Source organism: Mauremys reevesii, linkage group 23 (genome assembly GCF_016161935.1).
Source record: "Mauremys reevesii isolate NIE-2019 linkage group 23, ASM1616193v1, whole genome shotgun sequence".
Taxonomy (NCBI): Eukaryota; Metazoa; Chordata; order Testudines; family Geoemydidae; genus Mauremys; species Mauremys reevesii.
Genome location: NC_052645.1, coordinates 5,294,212 through 5,313,372, shown reverse-complemented (window position 1 = coordinate 5,313,372; position 19,161 = coordinate 5,294,212). Strand labels below are relative to the sequence as shown.

General features: G+C 43.2%; 1 protein-coding gene across 4 annotated transcripts in view; it reads left to right on the top strand.

Annotated features, from left to right (window-relative positions):
• The window catches only part of HNRNPR (heterogeneous nuclear ribonucleoprotein R), a 62,240-nt gene that overhangs the window by 10,869 nt on the left and 32,210 nt on the right, over positions 1-19,161 (top strand). For 2 of the 4 annotated variants that reach the window (XM_039511616.1, XM_039511618.1), the window contains 4 exons: positions 1,166-1,331; positions 3,723-3,841; positions 4,251-4,358; positions 5,840-5,953. In XM_039511616.1, the coding sequence (XP_039367550.1) occupies positions 1,166-1,331; positions 3,723-3,841; positions 4,251-4,358; positions 5,840-5,953 (507 nt within the window). Of the gene's footprint in view, positions 1-1,162; positions 1,332-3,722; positions 3,842-4,250; positions 4,359-5,839; positions 5,954-19,161 lie in introns of all 4 variants that reach the window. The other 2 variants (XM_039511615.1, XM_039511619.1) reach the window with 2 other exon arrangements.

The window sequence follows — 19,161 nt, the reverse complement described above, 5'->3', positions numbered from 1 at the left end:
TAGGAGATTTGTTCTGTGGTAGCTGACTAGATATCTTGAGGCTTTAACATTAGAAACGGTTTATTCTTGAACCATCTTCATATCATGTATTCCAGTACATATTGCATTGTTCCTGTCACGTTGCATATGTCTGTGTAGTTACCATTCCATTGCTGATACATGCATCATCAACTCTTCTTCCGTGTCTTATACGGCCCAGCACCATTTGAATCTCTGCTGATCTTATACAGTTGACCATCCTAATATCTCTCCACTGGGTAGTTGGTTGCGACCTCAGCCATGAAAGCTGAGGTGAAAACATCTATTGGCTGGCTAATAGAGAAATTGAGACAAAATTTACAGTGAATTAGGCAAAGCCCATTGGAGTTGTCTAAGACAGTAGCTGTGCCTCTTTTGAATGCACATCCTTGCAACCTCTGTATTGATTGTTGCATCAAGTCTTTTACTAATATCAGAAATTCAAGATGCAGTCATGGCTTCGTTTGAAACTAGTAAAATTCCAAGTATCTTGTTATGCTACAATTTGCAGAATCTAAAACATTCTACCTGAAGTGTGTTTCACTTTCAGATTTGTACCACTATGGATTGAAATTGGTAATATGTCTTAGTATGGCACTTTCCCTGTTTGAGTTCTGAAGCATGCTGAGCAAAAGAGTATTGCCCCTCATGTAACATTAAGTTGAGTTTGAAAGAAGTCATGACAGCAAGCCAGGAAATTATGTGAAAGTTGGCAAACGTGTATTGACATTGATATGTTAAGATACCCTGCATAAAAATAATCATTTTAAGATTAGAGGAATGGGAGATGAAAATAGCAGTAGTTCTGATGTGGCTTATTGTTCACGAATTGAAGGGTGTTATGTAATACACCAGTACACTCCAGCTGCTATGGTAACCAGATACCTTACTGAGAATCAAAGTTAAGTTTAGATCTGATGTACATGAAGTACTTAAAAATGTAAATTCTTCCATGTACATGTTCCACAATGTTACAGGACTGTACTTATTGAAACTTAGATCAGCTGCATCCCAAAAGCATTAAATACAATTTTGATACAGGTCATTTGCAGCATGTATACTAATTAGTTTAGATAAATCATGCATTGTCCTACAAACTAGTTATTTCTGGCTTAATGTAATATAGCTCCTGAATTTTTTCCAGCAGCATAATAAAATGGCTAATCAGGTGAATGGTAATGCGGTACAGTTAAAAGAAGAGGAAGAACCAATGGATACTTCCAGTGTAACTCACACAGAACACTACAAGACACTGATAGAGGCAGGCCTCCCACAGAAGGTGGCAGAGAGACTTGATGAAATATTTCAGACAGGTATAATATACATTTCTTGTTTCTGATTGGTTATGAAAGTGAGGGCATACCATTTTCAAATTTTATAGATTAAGGTTTAAAAATTCTCACTGTGTTTGATCTGTGAAGCTCTGAATGTATTGCTACTTTCACTTCCCTGAAGGCAAATTTGGGTTTGACACTGACTCTTTAATTATTGGAATCATCCTTAGTGTTGAATGATGTCCTAGTTGCTTCAGGAGACAGTGCATCAGTTTGTCTTAGACTTTCACAAGTAAAGATGTATGTTCCAGCATACTAAACTGCACATTTTTCTTAATCCAAATCAGTCATCACTTTGCTTTTACTTTTCTACTGTCAACTCCTTACAGTGACTCTTAAAACACTTAAGGGCTGTGTAGATGGCTCAATGGGGAAAGCAATTAGCTTGTCTTGCCTGGGACGACATTTGAACTCCAGTCTGCCTATGGATTTTATGTTCTGTCTAGTTCCAGCTGAACAGTTTAATCCATGTCAGTCATTACACTGAAGTTTTCACTCTAACTTCATTTTAACCCAAGTCCAGGAGTAAGCTATTCAGCAAATTGAATAATATGGTCTCTGGAAATCCTAGCGAGAAAGGGTCCCTTTGCAGGAAGAGTTTTTTGTTTTTTTTGGGGGGGGGGGTAATTTCTCCCCTTTATTTTGGTCTTACAAATGGAAACTTCCTCTTCCTCTTCAGAGTGTTCTTTGAACAGGCTTAGACATAAATGGAACTGCTTCATGCACTTACCTGAATACCTCAGTGACAAGATGCCAGTTTCTCCTTTTAAACAATCTAAAAATTCAACAGACCAAGTGAAGGCAGTTCCATCTTCAGTATGTTGATATTCTGGCTCGTGTGGACGATCTCTTTTGGAAGTCAGTCCAGTGAGTTTCTGCCAGCTTTTATTTGCTTAGAGATGCATTTCTCTAAGTGTGGGTTATGATGATAGCCACATCATGGCTTGAGGGTAGATGTAAATGGCTGGGCAAGGGACTTGTGGGACTCTAGTCTAGAAGGTGGTGCTGTTACGTTGTGTTGTGAGGAGTTCTCAAGTAAGAGTATTTTAACCCAGTAATTGACTAGCTAGTGTGACTTGCATGGGTAACTTTTTTGAAAACACATTTGTTCAAATTTCCTTAATACCAACTGAAGATGTTCTACACTATGCAGAATTTTATCAGCTCTATTAGTTGCTTTTGATGCCACAGCCAAATTTGGGGATGTACTTTGGGATTTTTAATCTGCTCAGTCTTTTCACTTGTGAATGATACAGGTGCCTTCCAATATGCAGGATCATTTCTGAAATGCAGTCTTTGTGCTCTGTGTTATTGTGTTTCTGAACTCCAGTAGAGATTAAGGAGTGTGCAGTAATTTAAATTCTAGAATGCTCAAAAGTGTTGTGAGGAGTTCTGTATGTGGATTCCCACTGAAGTCTGTTAAATATCAGCAGGTTTCTTGAAAAATGTAATCTTTGTCTGTAACTGGCAGCACTCCACAGCTTCCATAAAACCACGGATATTCAAAGAGGAAAAACTTCTAAATCTCAAAATAACATGCGCTTCAGAACTGGTCCACTGTCTTTGGGTCTGTACCTGTAAAGCTAATAATAGTGTACTTGGGGTACATAACAGGGCTCGAAATAATGTGTCTCTGGATTCTGGCTGCTAAAAACTGGGTGGGTCAAAATGTTTTTTGTACTTTCCCAAGTGGAAAATCCACTGTAATTGCTACTCTTCCCACCTTCTTCAAGAAGTAAACGAATTGTTCCATCTCTAATGCTTTTTGAGCTGAGGTGGGAGGTGGCTATAAGTGCTCAGATCCTCAGTCAAGTAGCTACTTTTGCATATTAAGGGTAGGGTATAGGCAAGTGAGTAAGGTATAGGCCAGGGGTCTACAACCTCTGGCACGCGGCTCGCCAGGGTAATCCGCATGCCAGAGGTTGCTGACCCCTGGTATAGGCAATGTTCCCCTGTCAGTGTATTTTAGAATGGCTCCATTCAAAAAAAGGAAACTTAAAGCTTTGGGTTCCTAGATCTGTTGGAAATATGAGCCAGAGTTCATTATTTCAAACCCTGGTATGTAGCATTGCTTTATGCAGCAGACTGGATTCCCAAAGCTTCTGAAACTATTACACTCTTGGTTTAATATTGCAGTTAATATACTTTAGTGCCTAGGTATATACATTTTAATTTCTTTTTCATTCGTATACCCATGTCCTTTCATATACTTGTATAGGAGTATGTAGTTAATATTAAATAATGCATATTCTATTTACTAATATGAAGTATAACCGTTGCTTGATTTAAAAGCAAATAGCTTAGTTGTTAGCCATCTTGCTTTGTATAATTAAACAGAAATCTGTAACTTTTCTGTCTTTAACTTTTTAGGGTTGGTAGCTTATGTCGATCTTGATGAGAGAGCAATTGATGCTCTTAGGGAATTTAATGAAGAAGGAGCCCTCTCTGTATTGCAGCAGTTTAAAGAAAGTGACCTGTCGCATGTACAGGTAAGGTGAGAGCTCCAGAAGTGTTGAGCAAATAAGTATAATAGTATTTTGGCACTTCTGACTTCCCATAAAGCAAATACTTGATGTTGCAGATTCTAATGTTTCAAACCCAAATTGGAAGTTTGGCATATATCTTTGGTATTGGTATTTTGAGTGCAAGGCAAAATCCTCTAATGTTGGAATGCTCATTCCAACATTATACTGAGTGAATGTGTGACCTGTTAGTGCTAGCTGGAGCCTTATTGTCTCTATCATCATTTTGTTCTGATGTACATAGCTGAGATGTTGTTAATGTAATAATCAAAATGCCAAAGGAATCCTTAACATGACGCATTGCAAAGATCCAGTGGCTTTAGTTGGCTTTTTATAATACGCTCCAATTGAATTACTTTATAAATTGCGTCTACAGAACAAAAGTGCATTTTTATGTGGAGTTATGAAGACCTACAGGCAGAGAGAGAAACAAGGAAGCAAAGTACAAGAGTCAACAAAGGGACCAGATGAAGCAAAGATTAAGGTAATGTATTTAGATATACCTGTTCCTCCATTACAAAATGTAAGCTGTATTTGTGTCTAGAAAGAGATGGGGTAAATTTGAGTGTGCTCATAAATTCTCTTCAATACACTGAAGTAGCATACCACACTGTTCGGCAGCTTTCCATGCTGACATTGCCAGCAAATGCACATAAGACAAATACTGAAGAGGCATGCTTCCCCTAATAAACTAGCAGGTCTTTCAAATTAAATACTTGATATGAAACTTTGGTTACTGTAAGTATGTTACTTTGAAGGACTAGACTGAGGTCTGTCTGAAGAGAACATGCCTGCGTGACTTTTTTTTTCCATCAAATTCTGTGGTAATATAGATATTTCTGGACACTTTAAAATAGAGCGCACATCTTAAGCAGCTGTTATGAATGGGGTCTACTTAAATCGTGGAAAAATCACACATTTTTCTCAGGTTGATCAGGGCGTAAAGAGCAAATTTTGTGGATGTGTTCATACAGTACGTTCCATACCACCTTTACTTCTGCGCTGCTGCTGATGGTGGCACTGCCTTCAGAGCTGGGCAGTGGGAGAGTGGAAGCTGCTGGTAGAAGTAAGGGTGGCATGGATATACAACTACACCTCTGCCCTGATATAATGCTGTCCTCGGGAGCCAAAAAATCTTACCGCATTATAGGTGAAACTGCATTATATTGAACTTTCTTTGATCCGCTGGAGTGCGCAGCACTCCCCCACCCCCACCCGAGCGCTGTTTTACTGCGTTATATCTGAATTTGTGTTATATTGGGTCGCGTTATATCAGAGTAGAGGTGTATATGAACACAACTGTGAAATTTGCTCTTTATGCCCTGACCAACTTGCGAAAAATGTAACCCTCCCCCCCACACACATGTTTAAGTACACCCATAGTCATAACTGTTGCATGTGAAGTGCTGGGTGTTTTTTTTCCCCAAGTTTCCAGAAGTATCTATATTACCACAGAATTTTGAGGAAAAGTGTCATACCAGGCATGATCCTATAGCATAGGGTAAAAGTAAACAAAAGACAAGATTTCACGGTCCATGGCGTGTTTTTTCATAGCCACGAATTTGACAGACCGCCTAGTTGATGCCCCCCCTCCCTCTTCTCCCCCCCCTGGAAAAAAAAAAAGAAAAGAAAAAGGGAAAAGTAGTGTGCTGTTCAGTGTATCATACAGAATGCAGCAAATACTGGAAATATGTTACATTGACATGGTGTCCCAGAATTAACATGCATCTGTTTAAAACAGAAGTGTGTTCAGTCTTCCTTTTCTGAAAAGCAAGCTAAACAGTTTTTTTTGTTAACTTTTCTATATAATGTAACACTTCTGTGCCCACTGATAGTGACCTGCACAGCTTCCTGAGGAGGCCTGTAGCTTGTTCTACAGTCCTGGCAAAGTGCAGATTAGGAAATGTCCGTCCCAATTAACCATCATTAAAACCATCTAATGTGACAACTTTTTACAATTTTCAGGCTTTGCTAGAGCGGACCGGTTACACTCTGGATGTGACCACTGGACAGAGGAAATATGGGGGCCCTCCTCCAGACACTATCTACTCAGGCATTCAGCCTGGTATTGGAACAGAGGTTAGTGCAGAGGTCGGCAGCCTTTCAGAAGTGGTATGCCGAGTCTTCATTTATTCACTCTAATTTAAGGTTTCGCGTGCCGGTAATACATTTTAACATTTTTATAAGATCTCTCTCTAAGTCTAAACTATTGTATGTAAAGTAAACACATTTTTTTTAAATGTTTAAGAAGCTTCATTTAAAATTTAAATTTAAAATGCAATCTTATCAGTTTAGTGCAGTGATTCTTAACCGGGGGTGTGCACACACCCTCGGGCAGGGCCAGTGCAAGGATATTTTGCGCCCTAGGCAAAACTTCCACCTTGCACATCAGTTCATTGATGGGCAAATCCCCAACAAGTCTTTATAGATCCCAGGGGCCAGCCATGCCCAGGGGCTGCTCTCCAGACCAGGTTCCCCCCTCCCTGCCCCCTGAACTCCCCTGGAGGGTGCACAGCCCCCCCACGAGTCCTCCCAACCCAACCCAGGTGGCCCCCACCCGAAGTCCACTCACTGGCTTTGCCGGGCATGGGCCGCTGCAGCAGCTCGGCAGGGAGGAGCCTCCTTCCGGAGGCACCAGAGAGTCAGAGCATCCCGTTTGCGGCAGCAGCGAGCCCCAGCCATGGAGGAGCCAGCGCAGTGCAGGGGGGCAGCAGCCCTGCAAAGGTGGCAGCAGCACCGCTAGCGGGGAGCAGCTGAGCCCTGCCTCTCCTGCTCAGTCTGCGGCCCGGTGCCCCCCCAGGGGCTTCTGTAGGCTGCAGTGGATGTATGTGGGAGCCCCCTGGCTCCCCCCTCGCCTAGGGTTACCATATTTCAACCATCAAAAAGAGGAGAGACTCCTGCCCTAGCCCCATCCATTCCCTCCCACTTCCCATCCCAATTGCCCCAGTCAGAAGCCCCAACCCCCGCTCCCCTGCTCCTTGTCCCCTGACTGCCCCCTCCTGGAACCCCTGCCCCTAACTGCCCCCCGAACCCCGCCCCCTGCCTAAGCCTCCCTGCTCCTTGTTTCCTGACTGCCCCCCCCCAACCCTACCTGTCCCCTGACTGCCCAACCCTTATGAACACTCCTGCCCCCAGACAGACCCCCGGGGGACTCCCACACCCCATCCAACCATTCCCTGCCCCCTGACAGGACCCCCAAACCTCCCCACGCATCCAACCCTCCCCCTGCTCCCTGACTGCTCCCCGAGACTCCCCTTACCATGCCCATGCCGGTCAGACGCTGCCTCCATGTGGAGTGCGGGGTGGGAAGCTGTGGGAGGGACAGCAGCGGCGACTCACAGTTCCAGGAGCCGCAGAACCTGAGTGCGGTGACGGAGGGGACACGGGGCGCGCCTGCCTGGGCTGTGGCCCAGTGGCCCCCCGGGGTGGGGGGCTCCTGAAGTGGATGCATGCTGGCGGCGGGCCCCATGCACCCCCCGGCTCCTCCCTCGCTGCGCTCAGGCTCTGCAGCTCCCAGGAGTGTGAGCTGCCGCTGCCCCTCCCGCAGCAGGCTCAGGGCCCCGTGCCCCGGCGTCTCTCATTCCCGGGAGCCGCAGAACGAGTGTAGTGAGGGGGGAGCCGTGGGGGGGCACCTGCTGCCAATCTGGGGTCCTGGCCATTGGTCCTGCTTCACTCAGCGGGCCGCGACCCCAGCTGGCAGCCGTGTGCCAGGCAAAATCGGCTCGCGTGCCAAAGGTGGCTCGCGTGCCGTAGGTTGCTGACCCCTGGGTTAGTGTATGCAGATTATTCCACTAGGCCTTTTTTTTGTTATGTTCTTACTAAGAAATTCAGGAAATTAGAATGACTAAAGTAAACGATACAACAAGTAAAGGCATAGAGCAGGGGTTCTCAAACTGAGGGTTGGGATCCATCAGGGTCACAAGGTTATTACATGAGGGGTTGCGAGCTGTCAGTCTCCACCCCAACCCCCTCTTTGCATCCAGCATTTATAATGGTGTTAAATATATAAAAAAGTGTTTTTTAATTGTATAAGGGGGGCTTGCACTCAGAGGCTTGCTATGTGAAAGGGGTCACAGTGCAAAAGTTTGAGAACTACTGGCATAAAGCCTTGCAGGTAAGGCAGTATCAAATCGGCTTTCCTCAATTACGTTCTGCTTCTGCAGAAAATAACCACAGATGGCAGAAGAAGCAGAGATGGTGTAGAGAGTAAAATTACTTGAAACAAGCTTTTAAAATAGGATAAGATGACCAAACTGTCAGATGACTTAAAAAGTCTAGCCAAACAGATCTGATTGAAAAGAAACCATTTGACCTTTACTTACATTTGCACGCATCTGCATCATTTTTTGCATGTAGTCTCTAACAAAGCCAGTTAGTGTCCCTCAATTTACAATTGCGTTGTAAAGTATGAAGTGTATACTAAATAAATGAATATTTGTGGATGGGTTGCCTACATTTTGTGGATCGTTCACATACACTTTGTTTCAGTTACACAAGCATCCTGAAAACTTTCAGAGGACTACTATCAGAACTTCAGTTCTGTCAGTGAAATCAATTAGCACAGTTACTGAAAAGACAGATTTAATTGTTAATTGAAGAACTTTTCGTTCAAATAGTCTTGAATTTACTGTAAACATAGCAGCATCAATAGCTGCCCCACAGCATCTTAATAGAATCTTCCTGTAAATTGCTGTAGGGAACCCACTGGTGTTAACTGTCTTCCAACTAGCTGAAACATTAGTTTTAAGGTGGTTATTTTCACTTGCAGCAAAATTTCAAATTTATTACAGAACAGCTGGATGTGGACAAGCGACAGTGGACTCAACTAATCAATGTTTATTTACCTACTTCAGTCATTTCAGTTAATATTAAAAGGAAATGACAATCACTCAATTTATTTTTTTTAAAAATACAATTTTTTTTATAAACCTGTCTGAGCCCTAAATTCACCCTGAAGTTATACACCTCTATCCCGATTATAACGCTGTCCTTGGGAGCCAAAAAAGCTTACTGCATTATATCAAACTTGCTGTAATCTGCCGAAGTGCGGAACCACCCCACCTCTCCCACTGAGTGCTGCTTTACTGTGTTACATCCGAATTCATGTTGTTGTAATGGGTCGTGTTATATCAGGGTAGAGGTGTAATTCAACAAAGCAAAACTGAATGAAGTTGGATATTTGTGATTGGAGTGGCTTTGGGTTTTTATTCAGGACATTTATGGTTGCTGTTACCAAATTCCCTCATCCCCCTCACAAATGTGTGTAATTTAACTGAATTTTATACCAAATCGCATTCTGGCTAAGAGTTTGTATGCCAAATTGTAGCCTAGATTGACATTGTTTGCCTAAATTGAAGACCCTGTGCAATGTGGATGTACAGCTGAAACTGCCATACTGCTCCTGTAGCCAGGGCCGGCTCCAAACCCCAGCGTGCCAAGCGCGCGCTTGGGGCGGCATTTTGGCGGCAGGCGGCTCCGGCGGACCTTCCGCAGTCATGCCTGCAGGAGGTCCACCGGAGCCGCGGGACTGGCGACTGCCAGAGCGTGCCCCGCGGCGTGCCACCCTGCTTGGGGCGGCGGGATTCCTAGAGCCGCCCCTGCCTGTAGCAATTTACAGAAATAGAATTTATGTATCCATTTTATGACACAAAATTTCAAATTGTATATGTTGGTATGTATATCAGGAGTCTATTACTATCCTTTACATTTAGAATCTATTAATGTTATGTAAGTGGTGGTCTGGCTTCTCACTTCCTCTTCTTAGCTCCTCCACTCTAGCCATATACAACTGCTGGTACTGCAGACTTCCTTTCTACCTAGTGTAGAAGAATGATTGCGAGTAATACAGTGAATGGGAACCCCTATGAATCTACATTGTATAGTCGAGAGGGTTTAAGAACAGACAACCTGGTGAGCACTAATTTCATCTTGTATAAACATGCAGAGAAACTCTTCAGTCTCCTTCTCCTGAGATGGAGTTTGAATTAGGCGTTAACACAGCTTACTTGTATACTAAATGCATGAAATGGCACTGTGAAACAAAAGTCAAGAAACGCTAAAGTTAAGACTGAACTCACAATCTTGTGCATATGCAAAAGGATACAACTTGGGTCTTAAATTCCATATAATCAGGCCTTAATGATTTGTGTATAGAAATAGTAATATTCATAATAGTAAATTGCCTAGAAATGGAAAAAGGCAGGAGATTGTTATTTTGAAGGCTGGATCTTTCATCTGTTTTCAGTGCGGTCTTATTTATAGGTATTATAGGGCTGCTAAAACTTATACTGAGATTGGGGTCCTGTTGTGCTAGGCATTGTACACTCACTTAGTTTAAACAGGCAAAGCATGGGAGGGGAAATTGGAAGCACAAAGGTGAATGAGTTCATTGTGTGGTGCTGCTGATGTGATTACATGACAGTATGAATGACAAATATCTATTGATCCCTCGGGACAATATAAAGTAGTGTTAAATAGCTGTATTATGACTCCTACCTGAAGGCACTCCCTTTGAGTCTTGGGGTTGAGGGGGGACTCAATCATCCTTGTTCATGAAGCCACTAGGGAGACAATGTCATGCTAGTGTAATCCGCTCTTTATACTGCTGTTTACCTCTTCTGATACCTTGTGTATGTTGGGACCTGAATGAAAATCAACTTGCTGAGGCTTCTTTACAATAAGGAGATAATGCTGATTTGCAAGAAGAATTATTTTGAAGACTTCGCAAAATCTCTAACAGGCCCTACATAGAAGGCATTTTCTTGCCTTACGGTCTCATTAGTCTGGAGATCTTGTTAGATTTGTTTTTTAGACCCCCAGATTTCTTCATTTGTCCAGAAATACCCTTTTTGTCAATGGATGCTGACAATTGCATCCCCTTTCCTCCCACAATCCCCTTTTCTCAGTCGACCTATAATTTTGTTACCTTTTAGTCTTGACTGTTGGGATGGGCTATACGTCAGGCCTAATGAGAGCTCGTCAGGAGTTCCACCTTCTGAATTGGGTAGGCTGGCAAGAACATTTTGAACTTGATTGCTTCTGGAGATTCAAGACCAATATCTAGTATGAACTTTACACTGAATGAAGTTCTAAAGGCTTAGCTGACAGCCACACTCCTGGCTATAGGGGAGTGTGGTATATCTACTTCTATTGGGAAGTTGATCTTAAAGCAGCCTATGACACCATTTGGCAGACTGGTGTGCTGTATAAGAAGTCAGGAATTCTTCATAGATTGTCATGGCAGCTAGTTAAGGCTGTGAGGTAGATGGTTTTTAAGTGGCTCTAACTGGTGATTCTAGAAGAACAGACTTCTTCAAGGCACAGTGCTAGCACCAATTTTATTTAATGTCACCAGTGACCTACTGAATACCTCAAGGCAGTTCATGTACACCAGTATTTGTTAGCCCACAAGGGCAAGGGACTGTGATTTCAAAAAATTGAAGAGAACCTGAACAGGAGATGGCTGACATGGAGACTGAAATAAAGAATATTACTTAATTTGCCAATAAGTTTTCACTTTAATATATTAATACTCTTATACTCTTTCTTCTGCATCTTAAAATATGAATACTTAGAAAACTTGTAATTGCTAGTTCTAAAACATTGGATGCTTTGTATCTAAGCCTGTGATTGCAAAGTCAGACATTGTTTGCACAAGAGGCAGCTAAAGACGTACATCAACCTTTAACTCTTGTATTTCCTAACTTCTTAGTACTTATTATGAAGCCTTTTGCTTGGGATTTTTTGAGTTTAATTTCCTAGGTATATCTAAAGGAAAAGTGCCTAGTTCTATAGCAGACACCTGTCAGTTACAAATCCACTTGTGTAAAATAGCTGTGTACTTAGCCTAAAACTAATACTTCACATCGTACTATTTGGATTGAGGATGTAACATCCACCATCACCCTGCTGTGCTGATTGTGCAAAACTCTTGCACTGTGTACAGCTAGCACCACATCAGTGTGCACCTAACAAGCTGGCAGGTTCTGTTGACAAAGCTTTCTTCATAGCTAATCAACTTGCCCTGCTTCTGAAGCTAGTAGGAAGATGGAGCTTAGTTGCTTAATTAACTACTGCGCGCGCACATATACTTCATACATAAGTGCTCAGTTGGTGGCTTAGTGGAATCATCTACTGAATGTGCTAAGTTCCACACTTTCAAACTCGCATGAAATTTAAGCCAAACTTCATTAAACTTGGCAAAGCACTTACTGCTCCTCAAGGCCTATTTACAAATTCAATTTGACGTTACATAGCTCAGATGTTTGTGTTATCCCTGAGTGGGGAAAAGTGGCAGCTGCTTTGTGGTGAGGAAAATGCTTTTTATGCTCTCAATTCCAAAACAAAGGAATTCTGCTCAAACTTTTAAAAAATCATCTTTTGGCAGAGACTGTATGTTTTGAGAATAGAGATTGTAATGGAAACTTATTCTTAAATATACTCATTGGCTATTAAGTGACTGCTGTATCTCTCTTCCAAATGGGAAGAACTCTTAAAACGTAAATCTGGATTTTTAAAGATACATGTGAAAACTACTGTTTTACCTGTTAAGTATCTCAGATAAACTGTGTGAAGAATATTTGGCATGTTTAACTTTGTTTTCTTCTGAGTTACCAAACCCCATGTTTTGTTTGTGTGCCATTCAGTGCATGATAATCTTAAATTGTGTTGGAACCCAACTTCAAGTATTGCTTGTGGGTCCTGTGGGCCAGAATTAGGGTATTTGGTATCATGTCCACCTCTGTTTGGATGGAAATTCAAATTAAAAATGGACAAACAGTTTTATTTCATGTAAAATATCTTGTGTGTGCTGGATAACTTTTTAACACCTAATTTCCGTTCATACATTGGATGCAAAAAACAAACATTCCTGCTTTTTGGCTCCAGGGTTTCTTAACTTTGAATGAACTAGTTAATTAAATAAACTGAAATGGAAAAAAATATTCTCCCTGCACCTTCAGAATAGGCCACTGCTGTCAAAGCTTTTTTAGCACTTCAGTAAACCCTGGTTCCTGGTGCTTAGCCAGTGACTTCCACCAGTTCGTTGGGTCAACTATCTTTTAAAAGTTGGCTGCAAACATGTACAGCTTAATATCTTATATTTCATTTAAATTATTTTAATATATTACATTGAGTTTAGGCTGTAGATCCCTGCAGCTCCTGGTGGCGGCTGAGGGACCCTGAAGCTGCTCAGCGGCTGGAGTGGGGCCAGTGGGGGGGAGGGAAGATGCTGGACACTCTTTCCTCACCATTTTGTCAGGGATGGTTTTTAGTAAAAGTCAGGATTATTGCATATGATCTGTCCCTAACTTTTACTAAAAAATATCTGAGTCATGTATCTTCAGGAACTTGGGCCTGTACAGAAAGCTGTAAGTGGAGACTTTCTTTCCAGACCAGAAGATTAAGGTGAGGGATAAAATGCCCGTGGTGATCCTGGGAGATCCTTCGTACCCCTTAATGCCATGGCTCAGGAATCCTGGATAGCAGAAAGGGGCGATTCAACAGTAGGCTGAGTAGGGGCAGGATGACCGTGGAATGTGCATTTGGCAGATTAAAAGTGCACTGGTGATGCCTTTACGGCAGGTTAAACCTCAGTGAGGATAATGTTGCCATGGTCATAGCCGCGTGTTGTATGTTGCACAGTATTTGTGAAGGTAAGCATGAAAAGTTTGCTCAGGGTGGACTGCTGAGGCAGACCCCCTGGCTGCTGATTTTGAACAACTATATATCAGGGCCATTGGAGGGGCACAATGGGGGGCAATTTGAGTCAGGGAGGCTTTGAGGCAACACTTTGAAAATGAGAACTAGTAATGTATATTACTATGCTTGGAACTGCAATGCTTAATGAAATTAGTTTTGCTAGGAAGTACTTGTGACTTTTGCTTACTGAAATCCTAGGCCATATGATTAAACTGCTTGTGTATGTTTTGCTGCCACCCACTATCACAATTTGCAGGAAACAAAGTTTACTTATTAAGTCTTGCTTTTATTGCACTGAAAACACACCGCCCCAACACACACCTTTACTGGGTGGGAAAGGAGGTACCAGAGAAGGGCTGACTTTCAGAGCTGTGCATAAAGTCCAGCTATGATTTGAAAAGGTGTCCATGGGCGTGGAATGAATGGGAAAGTGGAAAGGACTGTGCAGGTGGTATTTGGGGAGGGCATGAGAGAGTTCTGAATGTGCTGAAGGAGTGCAGGTACATATCTGCTCAGTCTGGAGCAGTGTGAAGAACTTCAGCATTTCAGTTTGCTCCTCTATAACTTTAATCATCCCCTCAGTAGTGTACTTAATAAAGCCCTCATTTTCTTTTCTGTTCTGCCTTTTGATTTCCTTTCACTCCATGCATTCCCTTTTTTCTGCATCTAAATATTACAGCAGCTCCTGGAACATGTCCTCCTTGCTCTGTCTCAGGAGTCTTCTTATCTGGTGGAGCCCCTCAATGTGTAAAGCAGGGGTCGGCAACCTTTCAGAAGTGGTGTGCCAAGTCTTCATTTATTCATTCTAATTTAAGGTTTCGCGTGCCAGTAATAATTTTAATGTTTTTAGAAGGTCTCTTTCTATAAGTCTATAATATAACTAAACTATTGTATTTAAAGTAAATAAGGTTTTTAAAACGTTTAAGAAGCTTCATTTAAAATTAAATTAAAATGCAGAGCCCCCTGGACTGGTGGTCAGGACCCAGGCAGTGTGAGTGCCACTGAAAATCAGGCACGCGTGCCATAGGTTGCCTACCCCTGGTGTAAAGGGTGCCTCTGAAGGCCACATCTGCAGAAGCACAAGGAACAATACACAGAAGCATGATTAAGTATATGCTCAGCACTGAAACAGTACAGTAAAATACACCTCTCATAACATGCTAATCATTTTCTCACAGACCCATGACAAGCACTCATGTCAGCAAATACCCCAAGCATGTTGAGTTTACCTCAGGGTGAGGGGGCATTCTACATGGGGAGAAAAGCAATAAGAAACAATCGCGGGGCAGTCAACTACGGACAATATGTAAATTTCCCACCTTTTTCCACATCAGTGGTCATTGTAGCAGATATCTCACTCCTGAGAGGAAGTAAGGGTGCATCTACTGCACGCTTGCGGCTTCTGACCCGGTCCTTATGCTGTTTGACTGTGGGCTGCTTTGGTCTCGGAGCAAGTGATTACAGAATGGTGTGGGAAAGTTTCCTTCAGTGGGGGAAGGAACAAAGCAACTCTGTCAAGGATTCTTCAGAAGAGGGTTGCTGAGTGCCTTCAGGAAAGTTTTTTTTCCTAGAAAGATGACTGGAGGAGTCCTGAGAAATCTCTGTGTGCATCAACATCCTGCTTAGCTGCACAGGGAAATGTTCAGGACACAAAAACACAGCCAGCATGTACGTTTCTATGCGCTCATCCCACCTCCATGCTTCACAAAGCAAAACCACTTACCAGGGGTCTCCTCTTCTGCTTCTTGCTCGCCACAATGTGACTGCTGAGACTGGCTAGACAGCTCCGGAGTGGAGAACTAGACGCGCTACCATGCAACCCTGTTGTCCTAACTCCACCTCTGCGTCATTGACTTTGTCCTCTGGATGACTGCTCACAGGACTCTTGCATGGAGACATGACATCACCATCACCACCCCCACCCCCACCACAGGCGTGAGGCCAGGAGAAGGAACATCAGTCTCCGCTACGACCTAGCAGCAGCTTCCAGGATCCAGAAGCTACTAGTCAAACTGCCCTAAGGCTAGGAGAGTGATCCCCAACGGGCCCTCATCTTACTGTGCAGTTCCATCAGAGACTATTCTCACATGTCAAGAGGGTGTTTGACCGTGTAGCTCAGAACGATGCACAGCGTCCATAGTGTCTTCATCCTCTGCCCTGTGTTGACTGTGCAGGGGACCTGGAACAAGACTTTACATCATGGGAAGTAGAGACCAGACTTACAAAGACCAAAAACACAGCCCCAGGAAAAGATGGCATTCGCTATAACATCCTGAAAAAATGAGATCATGACTGCTTGGTATTAACTGCGCTTTTCAACAAATGCAAACAATTCTGCCATACCCCCAGCTCCTGGAAGAAGTCTATGACAGTGCTCGTCTACAAGAAAGTTGAGCGAGACGACCCCAGCAACTGGAGACCCATCTCTCTCTGCAAAGTGTAAGCCAGGTGCCTCATGGCTAGGATAACAAACTGGTCAGTGAACGGAGGAGCCATCAGCTCTATCAAGAGAGGCTTCATGTCATGCGAAGGCTGCTATGAACACAACTTTTGTCTTTCAGTCTGCCATCCACATGGTCAAGAGGGCATGGTGGCAGTGTGCCATAGTGTGGCTCGAACTGGTTAATACTTCTGGATTGATGCCCAATCAGCACATTTTTGCCATGCTACAAGAGTTTGGGATGCCTGAAGACTTTCTCCATCTGATCCAGGAACTATATGAAGGCTCCACCACCACCACCATCTGCTCCATGAAAGGAGAGAGGCCTGAAATTCCTATCTGTAACAGCGTGAAGCAAAGTTGTCCCCTCAGCCCCATCGTTTTCAACTTAGCCATCTCCTGTGGGCTACGTGATTTTGACCTGTATGGCAACAGCGTGAATATCCTGGCCTATGCAGACAATCTGGTTCTGATCGCAGACAACCCCGAGTGACTCCAACAAATGCTCGACATCACCAGCCAGGCTGCCAACTGGACAGGACTTGACTTCAGTGCTAGGAAGTGTGCATCCTTGCATATCAATGGCAGTAGAAGGGACTCAGTGCAGGCAATGTCTTTTTCAGATCCAGGGTGAACCTATGATCTTCCTCGAGGACAGGCAAGCATGCTAACATCTCGGCACGCCCACGGGTTTCTGTGTCCAGCAGACACCTGAGCATACCATTGTGGAGAACCTACGAGATGTGGCCATGCAGAAGTAACAATTACTGAGGGACAATCTTCACTCATTGATGTACGTGCTTTCCACGACCAGCTCTCTGTATAACTTTTCAAGAGTGATGTACCTGAATACTCGGATGCTAATATCTAAACTGTATTCTTAAATTTACTCACCTAAATTTGAGTTACTGCTGATACACTGCTCTACAGCCAAAATGCTTCTGAAATAAATGTAGTCGAACTTTACTAATTCTGGGTCACTGAGAACGAAAATGATGCTTAAAATTGTTGATTGGCTCTAGTTTTCAAGATATGCTATTGGGTCAGTATATACGACCCTTGACTTGGGAATAGCGGAGGATAAGTGAGTTATAAAGGGAAGGGATCTCAATTTAAACCAGAAATGACTAAAATACATCTTTGACTGGATCTATGAATAAATCTGACTGGGTTTGGACTGTACTTGCTTTTTAGGCAAAACAATGAATGATGCAATCTGAAGCGGGTATTGCGTCATACATGATATGAATTGCATCATGTTATTCCTAGAAGTCATGGATGATGCAATCATAACGAAACTTACATCACTCTGCTGAAGAAACTGCCCTATATCAGCTCTAGAAATCATACAGTGTCGTGCTCTTTTATTTGTGAGTGTTTGATTTTGCAAAGGGACACATTTCTGTTTAGCCAAAGTGAGCAGAGATGCCTCGTACTTGTGTGAACAGTGCAGATAACTTCTGCTATGTTTGTGGTGAAGTGACTTTTGCATCACAAAAGCGCAGTATAACCACTATGGTTAAGAGAGCCTATCACCTTTATTTTGGCTGCAAAATTGGAGATCAGGACAAGAGGTGGGCCCCACACATATGCTGCAACACTTTTGTGCAACAAATCTTCGCCAGTGGTTGAACAGGAAAAGGAAATCTATGCCTTTTGCAGTGCCAATGATTTGGAGAGAGCCAACAGATCATACCAGCAATTGTTACTTCTGCATGGTGCCTCCAGTTGGGAAAGGTGTGTCAAAGAAGAAAAAGTGGACTGTGCATTATCCAAACGTTCCATCAGCTATCCGCCCAGTACCCCACGGAGAAGGACTGCCGGTTCCTGATGCACCAGAATCATTCTCACTTGAGTCAGACGAGGAAGAGGATGAAACTTCTGGTCCTGAACCATCAATGTCACAGGACCCACATTTTCTCCCATCCTCCTCTGAACCACACCTCATAACACAAGGTGAACTGAATGACCTTGTCAGGGATTTGGAACTACCCAAGAGTAAGGCAGAGCTGTTGGGCTCCAGACTACAGCAGTGGAATCTCCTGGCAGGTGATGTTAGGGTTTCCATGTTCCGTGACTGTCAAAAGGATCTTGTCCCATTCTTCTTCATGGAAGGTGATCTTATAGCCTGCAACAACATCGATGGTGTGATGGCAGCCCTCAACATCGTTCACGATCCAGATGAGTGGAGACTGTTCATTGATTCATCGAAGACGAGTCTTAAAGCTGTTTTACTGCATAATGGCAATGTTTTGCCATCAATTCCAGTTGGTCATGCAGTCCATATGAAGGAAACCTATGACAACATGAAACAACTTTTGAGGTGCATAAACTATGACCAACATCAGTGGCAGCTTTGTGGTGATTTGAAGGTTGTTGCTCTCTTGCTTGGTCTGCAGACTGGATACACAAAGTACTGCTGTTTTCTCTGCGAATGGGATAGTCGTGCAAGAGATTCCCACTACATCAAGAAAGATTGGCCACTCCGACAGTCATTGGAGCCTGGGAGGAAAAGTGTTCAGCATCCACCACTTGTTGAATCAAGGAAGATTTTGTTACCACCCTTACCCATCAAGCTGGGTCTGATGAAGAACTTTGTCAAAGCCATTGACAAAACACAAGCAGCTTTCAAGTACCTCCGTGGAAAATTTCCAAGGTTAAGTGAAGCTAAGATAAAGGAAGGTGTCTTTGTTGGTCCTCAGATTCGTGAACTTCTTCGAGATGATGCATTTGACCATGCACTGCGTGGCAAGGAAAAGACGGCATGGAAAGCCTTCCAGTTAGTGGCAATAAATTCTCGGAAACAACAAGGCAGACAACTACAGGTTGTTGGTGGGAAAACCTCCTCAAGGCATACAAAAGCCTTGGTTGCAACATGTCACTAAAGATGCATTTTTTGCACTCTCATCTAGATTTTTTTCCACCGAACTGCGGAGCAGTGAGCGACGAGCACGGCGAGCGATTTCACCAGGACATTGCAACAATGGAGAAACGCTATCAGGGCAAATGGAGCCCATCAATGCTTGCAGGCTATTGCTGGACAGTGACAAGAGATGCTCCATTTAATGAATACAAGAGACAAGCCAAGAAGCGCCGAGTAGACACTGAATAGGACTAAACTATGTACATAATAGTTTTTTGCCTTTTG